Below are 12557 nucleotides of genomic sequence, written 5' to 3'. Positions count from 1 at the left end.
TTGGGACCAAGTTTCGCGTATTTCGTCACATATCTTAAAAATTACTGTAGGTAAAGGTCTGGAAACGGTTTAATTCAATTTCTCAGTTCATTTTACATAAAGTACGCTAAATTTTACATCTTGATTAACAGCCAACAATACCTGTAGGACTATGTCGAATTTCAGACGAATTACCCTGTACAACTTGGTATGGTAACTAAGCATTTTCGGACCTATGTTAATTGGAACTTTTTTATTCTATTGATGTCAGGAATCACGCCCTGACTTGTGGGCACCTTTTTTCAGAACACTCTGTATTATAAAAATATGATTTAAATTATAATGATTAAAACATTTGACTAACCTTTATAATCGGGAAAATAAAGCCTCAGATGTCTGCCAGAATAGAGAATCTTTTCCCTAAATAGGTCGAACTTATTCAGCAGAAGCACGAAAGATGCTTCCCGAAAGAATCTGTTGTTCACTATTTGAGAGAAAAGATTCAAACTCTCCTCTAGCCGGTTGACGTTTGTGTCTTCCTGAAATTAAAACAAATTCATCAATTATTTTCTACTATGAAATTTAATGTAAATCTTGTTCATAGTAATTAAATAAAATATCAATCAATCAATTTTATTAGAAAAACATTTTTACATTGTTGGGTCCTGCTAAACCCGTGGGTTTTTTTCAGCAGGTGCCAGATCAAAACAAAATTATCCACAACGTTAAATTAAAATTAGGTATGAATAAAATAAAAAAGCATATTTGTCGTGAATCAAGAGTAATATACAAGAATAAATCATTTATTTAGCAATAAAATAATAAAAACTTCTAAAATCAGATACAAGATAGAGATTTCAATAGAAGGTATGACAGTTATATTATCATTTACTGCAATAACTGCAATAATTTATCTGTAAGTTTTTTCAACTGTAGGCTGTAGTTCATGTGAAAAGTTACTTTAGGTTAATTAAGCAGAAACTATAATAATATTCATATTTCATACAGAAATGTTCTATCTAATCACAGTGAATTGAGATTAATTCCCAGAGGAATGTAAAAATTCCATCACAAAGGCCCGGTTGCACAAAAGCCGGTTGAATTTTAATCGTAATAGATTTCACGTGAACCAAATCAGAGAAGACCATTTCAAAAAGATTGTTCTACTGGAATCAATTAGGATTGAAATTAACCCGGCTATTTTGCAACCGGCACTAAGTACCTGATTGAATGATTACAAAAGTTCAACAGCTGAGTCATAATTTTGACACTGTCCCACACTCCTCATTCACTTCCATCAACAGACGACGGAATAATTATTATCAGCTGTTTTTCCAAGGATGAATAATAATTATCCTTTTAATGTCCTTCAGCGAGTTTTCCCAGGGATGAGACCTAGTGCAATCGAATCTTATATTATAAACCTAATATGTTCTGAATTTCGTGAGAATCGTTGGAGCCGTTTTTGAGATCCGGTGAAATATAAACATATAAACAGAAATTGCTCGTTTAATAGTATAGGATACTGTATCTCGAAAACATTTTACTGGTCATTTTTTGATGCAGATTTCATGTAAAATCTATGATCTTTGGCTGTTACACCTTTCGTGAGACACTCTGTGTATGTGAGACTTATTGGGTTTCGGGTGACATTCATTTCATCAAGATCTCAGTTGATCAAGAATCAGCCCGGATAGGAAACTTCAACTATGTCAAGTTTTATGTTTGTCAAGTTCCTGTTACTTTCAGAAAGTCCAATGGGCTTTCATATATTTAATTCTAAAATAATAAAAGAAAATCCAATAATATAGCATATTGCAATTCAAGAGCAAATACCTAACGAAACCTCCAACCTTTCCCAAACGCAATCTCCAACTAACTTCTCGCTAACCCATTCTCACTGGTCCCTAACTAGTGTGCAAGAGTATAGCGGAATGTGCATCAGCTTGACGCCGAAAACTTGATTCCGTGAACCTTGACGAATTAAATGGCTTGACTTCTCATTTGTTTCAGTATCTCAAGAAATAATAGAAATAGGTAATTGAGAAATAGGTGAATTGAGACCCTTTCTACATAATATTCTATATAAATGAAAATGAATTCATGTCTCTATTATCCCTATACATTCCAAAACTACGAGACCTACTCGTATCCTAATCTATAATTATTGAAACGCTATTCTCGTAGCTAAACAATCTATACTTTCTCCTTTAAAAAAAACTGAAGAACATAAAACCGATTGAACGAATTCAGAAAAACGTTACCTAATATATCAAACTCTTTCTATAATACATCTTCAAATGTTATCCTTTATAAGATGCGTGTTAAATGCATCAAATTAGAATTAAATGGGATTTAGGTAAGATTTTCCGATTGATTTCCACTGTGTTTGAAAATTTGACGCCTAGAGACCAAAGTACCTACTTAGATGCTCTACAAACTAGAAGACAAAATGGAGCTAACCGTCAACATTCACCCAGAGCACATGTCTAGATATTACGCGATTACAGAAAATTGATCATGGAAAGCCATAATCAGAAATATACTTTTCAATACTTTCAGTTTTCAAATTTATTCATTTATGTTACAAATGGCACTAATGCAATAGCATTGTGCAGTCTACATCATGCAGACTACATTTGTAGTCTACATAATGATAGACTATATTTGTAGATTATTATATAGTCTACATTGGTAGATAATCTACTAAGTTGATTCGATAAATAAATTACTACATTCTATTCAAACCTCGAAATCTACATTGCTCTCAAAGCTGTAATTCGGCAGTAGAAAATCATGGTAAACCTGTATATTTTCAAGGAAAGATCATCCAGCTTTTATTCAGTAATCTTCAAATTGTTTGTGTTTTTCTGATTTTTCATCAGGCAAATTAAAAAATGATAATTTAAAGATGCATTTTTGGATGGGGGTAGAATAAATGAGGTTTTGTGCAGTTGTCTGCCCCAAATAACTCGTCAAATCAAATAAGTGAATTGATAAGTATATACAGGGTGTTCTGAAAAAGGTGCCCATAAGTCAGGGAGTGATTACTCTCATCAATACAAGAAAAAAAGTTAAATAGACAAAATCTGTTAAACTCTCTATTTTTCATGCGTTTTGTATGTAATTAAGGATTAATAGTTTAAGGTTGAGTTTGTCTATTATAGACTTATTCTACATCTTTCTCTTCAAAATTAAATTTTCTACAAGTTCTGTAAAAAATATTTTGTGTTTATTGTACATTTAACATAGTAAATCTGCTTCAAACCTTAAAGGAACTTGTTTTTTGGGACCAAGTTTCGCGTATTTCGTCACATATCTTAAAAATTACTGTAGGTAAAGGTCTGGAAACGGTTTAATTCAATTTCTCAGTTCATTTTACATAAAGTACGCTAAATTTTACATCTTGATTAACAGCCAACAAATACCTGTAGGACTATGTCGAATTTCAGACGAATTACCCTGTACAACTTGGTATGGTAACTAAGCATTTTCGGACCTATGTTAATTGGAACTTTTTTCTTCTATTGATGTCAGGAATCACGCCCTGACTTGTGGGCACCTTTTTTCAGAACACTCTGTATTATAAAAATATGATTTAAATTATAATGATTAAAACATTTGACTAACCTTTATAATCGGGAAAATAAAGCCTCAGATGTCTGCCAGAATAGAGAATCTTTTCCCTAAATAGGTCGAACTTATTCAGCAGAAGCACGAAAGATGCTTCCCGAAAGAATCTGTTGTTCACTATTTGAGAGAAAAGATTCAAACTCTCCTCTAGCCGGTTGACGTTTGTGTCTTCCTGAAATTGAAACAAATTCATCAATTATTTTCTACTATGAAATTTAATGTAAATCTTGTTCATAGTAATTAAATAAAATATCAATCAATCAATTTTATTAGAAAAACATTTTTACATTGTTGGGTCCTGCTAAACCCGTGGGTTTTTTTCAGCAGGTGCCAGATCAAAACAAAATTATCCACAACGTTAAATTAAAATTAGGTATGAATAAAATAAAAAAGCATATTTGTCGTGAATCAAGAGTAATATACAAGAATAAATCATTTATTTAGCAATAAAATAATAAAAACTTCTAAAATCAGATACAAGATAGAGATTTCAATAGAAGGTATGACAGTTATATTATCATTTACTGCAATAACTGTAATAATATATCTGTAAGTTTTTTCAACTGTAGGCTGTAGTTCATGTGAAAAGTTACTTTAGGTTAATTAAGCAGAAACTATAACATTTACTTTCAATTTTCAAATTATTTTGTAGGTTGTAGAGGAATGTACTTACAATGAGCGTCATATCATATCCACTCAATGACACCACGAATAGAACAGCTTTGACGTCATCAAAGCAATAGATCCACTTTCTTCTTTGAGATCGCTGGCCTCCCACATCAAACATACTGTGAAAACATTAAATGCGATATTTATGTCAAGTGACTTTTGTCTATGCAATTTTGTTTCTGACAATAACAAATTCTTTATTCTTGAAATGAAATAATTGTTTCGTAAAATTAGACTACTTCATACAGTGACGATCAGGAATGAAAACAATATGGTACCTCACAAGGTGGATAGGAGAAATTGCAAAAAATTAAAAACTTCAGTAGATAGGGCCTAGCAGATAAGAAGTAAGAGCAAGAAGAATCATGAAAAAAAACTTTTTATCATTCTAAAATAACAATAAATAATCTAATGAACAATTCTTTGGAGACATTGCAAAAAAGTTAAAAACTTCAGTAGATAGGGCCTAGCAAATAAGAAGAAGAGCAAGAAGAATCATGAAAAAAATAATATTTAGGAAAAACTTTATATCATTCTAAAATAACAATAAATAATCTAATGAACAATTCTTTGAGAAAATAAACTTAAGAATTGAAATAATGTCCAAAATACTGAATACATTGTAATTAATATTAGTGATTTAGCTTACCTAATCACCACATCGTTCATTTTGAAATGAGTTTCTATAATTCCATTAGTTCTAACCCTTGCCCTCAGTACATCGGTCGGCGAAGGTATGTACTTTTCGTTGCATATCCTTTCCATGTTTTCAAATAAACTGTGAAAGGAGGAGAAGAAACAACGATTAAACACCAATGAGCAATGATCAGTGAAACCAACAAAGTATTTCAGATTGAAATTGAATGCATGTTTTATGAAAAATTTTTGATTAAAATTCGCCATTACTAAATGGGAATATTATAAAGAAATCACAGTGACATATAATTCGAACGAACTAATTAATTTGATTTCTAGAAAGTATATTGTGGTCCAAGACTGCAAATTAGTTAACACCAGGTTTCACCAAACTGAGATTATTTGGCATTTAGGTATCATAGAAAATATAGATTAAAGCTCTACAAACTATACGATAAAACAAAGCATTTTCAACTATTTTATCTACATGACATACCTTTTCATTCAGTTTTGATTGTTTCCTTAGAAATATGCGATAAGAATATTTAGATTTAAAAACTTCAGAGTCGACGTTTTTAAAACATAATTAATTGACAAACTGAAGAATATGATCAATATACATACGTTTCCATTCATATTGTATTGTTCAGTTCACTACCATGAATTCTTGGTAATCAACATGCGAACAATAAAAAAGAAAAATAAAGCACTGATAAAGGAGAAAATATAATCTAATTTCTAATAAAGTATTTTAATAGGCCTACTTGAATAGTTGAATTATTATAGAAATTACTAGTAGCCTACCCTTTTCATATTTTATATAAACACAACAAAACTTGACACTTGAAAATGGTATGAGTGCTCGAAACTAGTAATATTCTAAGAAGGGTACTAGTTTTTTCTACAATAATTTAATTTAATTACTATATCAAGCTAAGCCCATCATGTGTTGGATTGTCTATCCCTGAGTTGAGGGGGCGTTTGACAACGACATGCTTCCACGGCATAGTCACACTCTCAAGATTGGTTGCACACCCACTAAACTGTCTAGTGTTACCCACAAGTAAGCCTGGCATCCTCACAAGTAGAAATTGCAAACTACAAAAACTACCTCTAAAATTCACTTGTTAAAATTAGTGTTCTTACAGGTATTTAATAATACTTTCTTATAATAGGTGATATAATAATAGGGAGTGATCCGTGGTCCAGTCTAGTGGATAGAGTGCTTGCGTAGCAGCCTAGAGATTCCCGGTTCAAACCCGCTCATCACCAAAAGTTTTTGAACAAGTCACTCCCATGTTATCGGATGAGCACGACAAATTGACGGTCCCGGCTGAAGTATAACAGTCGTAAGGCCCATTGACGGCTTAAATGATATATTCAGGTGAGGTGGAACTTCCCACCAATAAACGACATACGAATATTATTATAATGATGGGTGATAATAATAATTATTGTACTTACTAGAGAGCAGAATCGTTGAGTTCGTATTCATATCCCCTGGCTACGGCGAGACGAACTCCCCTGTCTTGCCAGAGAGCTTGCAATGCCTGGGCCACTCCGGGCAGGACATTGAAGCTCTTGTCGAAACAGCTGGGACTAGCTAGCACGGTTTGCGCATGCGCCTGTAACAACAATTTACAAGAATTACTTTACTAAAGGGAGAAATCGAGACTAAAATTGTATTAAGACCCCAATTCAAGGTCATATATTTGGTCAACGATTTTTGATGGTGTAATTGGTAATTTACCAATTGTTATTTATTCAATCACAATGGAACCAACGGGCTTCCCAAATATGTTTTTTCTGTCTATCATTTACGATACAAATTGTACAAATGGAATAACTTATGCCGAGAGAAATAATACAAATAACATTGATAGTAATTCAAAAATGGAATATATTTTATAGTGCAATACGATTCTAATAGGGGATCAAGTCTTTGGTCGAAGATATTTGGTCGTGTATTGGGGTAGTTACATCATACTGGGTAGGTTACTCTATCTGTTTGAGTTGAGACAATTCAGTTGGATGACGACTTTTTTATTAGTTTTGAACAATATCAACTAGAATTTTGTTATATTACACTGAATTGGTTATTGTTTGAATTGTGACGGTAAGTTAATTGGTGGACAACCATGAAATGAATGAAGCTTTGTGAGGATGATTCCCACTATAGGTGAGTGCGTGGGTATTGGCAGGTGAATGCATATACAGTCACGATCTCATCAGTTGATCCCTGGACCGATTTACCCCTTCAACAGCATCAAGACGCTACTATGTAAAGCAATAAAATTTGCTCAACCAACTGATTTGTATGCAGCTATTTGAGTCAACCAGCCAACAAGCTGTAACTTTATAATATTACGAATACAGCTGTCAGGCATGCACAATTGACTCATTTCAACTTCTGCCCGCCCCCGCACCGAAAAACTAGGGATTTTCTTATTAGACCATATCTGTATATACCATAACTACATTGGAAGGATGATGAAAGCTGTAGGCCTACAATTTTAGAAAGTGATTTTGAAGCTCATCATTTTCAATGACTGGAGCTTGTCTCAAGTAGACCATCACTTGCTGACAAGAAGAGCTGATAAACACTCCTATAACACAATACTACAAGAGGAAAATTAGACGTTCCATTCTGCAGGCTGAGCAAGAAGTATTGTTTTACGGTTCTAGCCCTGAGGATGTACAACGCTCTACCTGATGGACTAAGGAGCCTGGACATCAGGTGCTTCAGGACACAAATTGAGAAGTGTTAAGTAGAGTCACCATTCTACGCTGAGCAAGAATATTTTGAGGCCAACAAAAACTCCATCTGAACCTGTGATGCTTTTACTGGCGGGCCATCTTGGAAACGTTGCAAATCTATCTATGTTTAATTATTTTAATTACTTTATATGTTTGACTAATTGAGCAAACGTTAATAAGTGTTATTTCTGACAAAACTTATATGACAATCCTATGACAAGGACCAAGTCAGGTCCATTTCAAGGCACAGTCAATACAGATCTCTGGTCATTACTAAGGGGAACAGTATGAAGTAAGTATGAGTAAGACCGATTTCGAATCTAAGCTACTAGATATTCCTCAGACAACTGTGTCAACCACTTTTCAAGTTTCTTCATTCAAGCTCAAATTTTCCCTTTCTTACGCCATTCTCTATTCAAACACGAAAAAATTTCTACACTACACATTGATCGTTTACTGGACTCCTAATTTAGACTGTATCTCACTCAGTGCCCAATCAAACTCAACAATAATTTTCAGATCTGAAATGTCAAATTTGCAATTAATTAATTACCTTATTTTTGGCAGACTGCAGGTTGATTCTGAGCAGACCCATGCCACTGAGCACATACTTCATGGAGGAAAGCAGGTTGTCCATGACAGTGGGACGGAAGCTGCACAACTCGTCCCTGGTGAAGCCATCACTGTGAATTATTTTCATCTGCTTCACCAGAGTACTTTTCCCACTTTCCCCCGCACCTATGAATCAAAATGAACAGAAAACACTACAGAAGAAGGAACAAACAATAACACTTTCACTAAAACTAAAAAGTCTAAATCAAGACTTTGAAACTCCACGTAAACTGCAATCAAAACTCAATCAACTGTAATTGTCCTGATATAACAGAAGTCAGTAGCACTAAATATCTAGGTGTTCTCTTCGATGAAAATTGGAAATGGGATATCCACATAAAATTTATCTGTAAGATACCTTCAAATTCTATGAAGCGAAAAAAGTGAGTCAAAGTCAGCTGAAAATGGTATAGCTTACTTTGCTCTGGTTCAATCTATAATTCAATATGGGATAACCGTGTGAGGTTAGATCGAAAAGATCTAATTCTACTCAGTCATTCATACCTGCATGTATATGGCCATACTAGGTGTCCAAAGTCTTAGAACGGCTCAAAATTGCGATAAATTAAGGTATGAAACTAGATTCCTGCAGTCAATAAATTACACAAAAATGCATCTTTGAACTATCAAGCAATTTGAAACCCATACCACACATACTCATACCACAATTTACTTAACATTTTTTAATTAAAACCCCAGTTTGGAAGGATGCCACGTGGTTGTAGAATCCAACATACCTTTCAGTAAAGAGGACATGTACACAGCAAAAACACAAGGAGGAGGAATAATATCAATATCGCATAATAGCTTCCCTGTCCGTGCACTCAAGATTTTCAATAGGAAAACTTTGAGAGAACGCTTAGGGATTTTCTTATTTGACCACATCTGTATATACCATAACTACATTGGAAGGATGATGAAAGCTGAATGTACTAAGGCCTACAGTTTTAGAAAGTGATTTTGAAGCTCATCATTTCAATGACTGGAGCTTGTCTCAAGTAGATCATCACTTGCTGACAAGAAGAGCTGATAAACACTCCTATAACACAATACTACAAGAGGAAAATTAGACGTTTCATTCTGCAGGCTGAGCAAGAAGTATTGTTTTACGGTTCTAGCCCTGAGGATGTACAACGCTCTACCTTATGGACTAAGGAGCCTGGACATCAGGTGCTTCAGGACACAAATTAAGAAGTGTTAAGTAGAGTCACCATTCTAGGCTGAGCAAGAATATTTTGAGGCCAACAAAAACTCCATCTGAACCTGTGATGCTTTTACTGGCGGGCCATCTTGGAAACGTTGCAAATCTATCTATGTTCAATTATTTTAATTACTTTATATGTTTGACTAATTGAGCAAACGTTAATAAGTGTTATTTCTGACAAAACTTATTTCTGACAATCCTATGACAAGGACCAAGTCAGGTCCATTTCAAGGCACAGTCAATACAGATCGCTGGTTATTACTAAGGGGAACAGTATGAAGTAAGTATGAGTAAGACCGATTTCGAATCTAAGCTACTAGATATTCCTCAGACAACTGTGTCAACCACTTTTCAAGTTTCTTCATTCAAGCTCAAATTTTTCCTTTCTTAAGCCATTCTCTATTCAAACACGAAAAAATTTCCACATTTACACTACACACTGATCGTTTACTGGACTCCTAATTTTGACTGTATCTCACTCAGTGCCCAATCAAACTCAACAATAATTTTCAGATCTGAAATGTCAAATTTGCAATTAATTAATTACCTTATTTTTGGCAGACTGCAGGTTGATTCTGAGCAGACCCATGCCACTGAGCACATACTTCATGGAGGAAAGCAGGTTGTCCATGACAGTGGGACGGAAGCTGCACAACTCGTCCCTGGTGAAGCCATCGCTGTGAATTATTTTCATCTGCTTCACCAGAGTACTTTTCCCACTTTCCCCCGCACCTATGAATCAAAATGAACAGAAAACACTACAGAAGAAGGAACAAACAATAACACTTTCACTAAAACTAAAAAGTCTGAATCAAGACTTTAAAACTCCACGTAAACTGCAATCAAAACTCAATCAACTGTAATTGTCCTGATATAACAGAAGTCAGTAGCACTAAATATCTAGGTGTTCTCATCGATGAAAATTGGAAATGGGATATCCACATAAAATTTATCTGTAAGATACCTTTCCTTCAAATTCTATGAAGCGAAAAAAAGTGAGTCAAAGTCAGCTGAAAATGGTATAGCTTACTTTGCTCTGGTTCAATCTATAATTCAATATGGGATAACCGTGTGGGGTTAGATCTAAAGGATCTAATTCTACTCAGTCATTCATACCTGCATGTATATGGCCATACTGGGTGTCCAAAGTCTTAGAACGGCTCAAAATTGAAATAAATAAAGGTATGAAACTAAATTCCTGCAGTCAATAAATTACACAAAAATGCATCTTTTGAACTATCAAGCAATTCGAAACCCATACCACACATACTCATACCACAATTTACTTAACATTTTTTAATTAAAACCCCCAGTTTGGAAGGATGCCACGTGGTTGTAGAATCCAACATACCTTTCAGTAAAGAGGACATGTACACAGCAAAAACACAAGGAGGAATAATATCAATATCGCATAATATCTTCCCTGTCCGTGCACTCAAGATTTTCAATAGGAAAACTTTGAGAGAACGCTTAGGGAGAAGCTTGTGAGTCTGGCACTTTTACTCACTGGATGAAGAGGCAATACAATGTTTTCTGAAATCTATGACACCTTCCATCTTGATCTTAGTTTCCGTTATCAAGTTTTACATTTTGACGCAATCCATCCATCAAGTGCTGGTTATGGATGAAAATTACTAAATGTTCTCAACGTTGACTTCTCACCCTCCACTGAACATGTGTTATATAACTCACTCTAGAGGTAAAATAGCTCCATGATATGACTTTTATAAAACGTTCTATGTTAAATACTCACCAAGCAGTAGGATTTTGATGATATTACGTTGCTGCCTTGCCAATTCGCCGAGCTGCTTGTCGATTTGCTCGCTGCGTCGACGAGCTTTCGTTTCATCTCTGTCAAGAGTTAGGCAGCCACCCATCCCATCTTACGCACATCACTCTCGCTAATGCAACACAGAACACAACATTCATTTATAGTTTTATCTTGAAATATTACAATTGAAAAGAAGAAACGCTGCAAATAAAGAAACGATATTATTTTATTTTTAGTATTCCATTTTTAGAGGAAAACTTTCTTGCTGGACACTCAGTACAGTTGGTACCTAGTCTATGTAACTTACCTACTTGCGGCTCGATTTATAACACAGTGAATAAGTGTTCAGTTAGATTCTTACACATCAGTGACAGTGAACAATTTAAATGCAATTTCCATAAATTTAAATGGAATTATTAAAAATTATTCGGCAGGGCTGGATGGAAATAGTACAATAACTCTCAATGTCCACTTTACTGACACTGTTGTGTGAAAACCAGCTTCAAAATTTCAAGAATAGATCAAATATGTCTTAAATTTACTAGAATAAGAAAATAAAATTGTTACCTAAATTAAGTTACTAAATGTTCAAAAAGAAAAAGTTAGTCGGTTGGTCTTCAGTATTGTTTGTTTCATGCAGTCTTTACGATTGTATGGTAAAAATTTTAACAGTAAAATCTACAAAAACTTTGTAAATTTTACAGCAAACTTTTAAACTTTAGAACCAGCAAAAACAATCAATTAAGAACTAATAAAATGTTCAAAATGTATAATAGGCCTACCATAACCGCAGAGTAGCGTGTTGTTCAAAACAATTAACTCAATTTAGTTTATATAAAATTTGCTTTTCTAATAATATTTACAAGCTCCCATTTGGTATGATGAAGGTTAACAAAAATTGCTATACAAATCACTTGAAAACTAAAGAAAAAGTCAATCGATAATCAAGAAACAAGTTATAGCTAAACCTAATCTAATAATCGGAAGTCATAAACATTCAATGAATAAGTCATCCGAAGCAAATAAAAATTGTTTGAGATAACCTATGAACTGTAAATATCAGCGACAAAGCAGTAGCATTCTGTTATAAATTTTTGTTTTAAAACAAGAAAAAGTTCTATGGAAAAATGCTGTTTACCTGAATTAGTATGCAATTATTGAAGCCTGGTGATGGAGGTTGATAGATAGAAGCTGAGAAATCTCAATTCCACGAACTTATGATTCAAATCTCAAATGCCAAAATAATGTAAGCAAACAAAGAACAAAATGAGCAACAGTTTGCAACTTTCAACAAGA

The 12557-nt window shown here is 34.0% G+C and overlaps 1 protein-coding gene across 2 annotated transcripts in view; it reads right to left on the bottom strand.

Moving 5' to 3' along the window:
• LOC111047998 (guanine nucleotide-binding protein G(o) subunit alpha) overlaps positions 1 to 12557 on the bottom strand; it is a 19866-nt gene extending 7309 nt beyond the window's left edge. The window contains exons 1-7 of one of the 2 annotated variants that reach the window (XM_039434235.1): positions 12400 to 12557; positions 11244 to 11391; positions 10038 to 10222; positions 6382 to 6542; positions 4931 to 5059; positions 4286 to 4400; positions 3610 to 3784 (exon numbers count right to left, since the gene is read on the bottom strand). In XM_039434235.1, the coding sequence (XP_039290169.1) occupies positions 3610 to 3784; positions 4286 to 4400; positions 4931 to 5059; positions 6382 to 6542; positions 10038 to 10222; positions 11244 to 11367 (889 nt within the window). In that variant the 5' untranslated portion in view covers positions 11368 to 11391; positions 12400 to 12557. Of the gene's footprint in view, positions 1 to 3609; positions 3785 to 4285; positions 4401 to 4930; positions 5060 to 6381; positions 6543 to 8227; positions 8413 to 10037; positions 10223 to 11243; positions 11392 to 12399 lie in introns of both variants that reach the window. The other variant, XM_022333838.2, reaches the window with a different exon arrangement.

Source organism: Nilaparvata lugens, chromosome 8 (assembly GCF_014356525.2).
Source record: "Nilaparvata lugens isolate BPH chromosome 8, ASM1435652v1, whole genome shotgun sequence".
NCBI classification, from domain to species: domain Eukaryota; kingdom Metazoa; phylum Arthropoda; class Insecta; order Hemiptera; family Delphacidae; genus Nilaparvata; species Nilaparvata lugens.
This window is presented reverse-complemented; position numbering and strand designations above follow the sequence as displayed.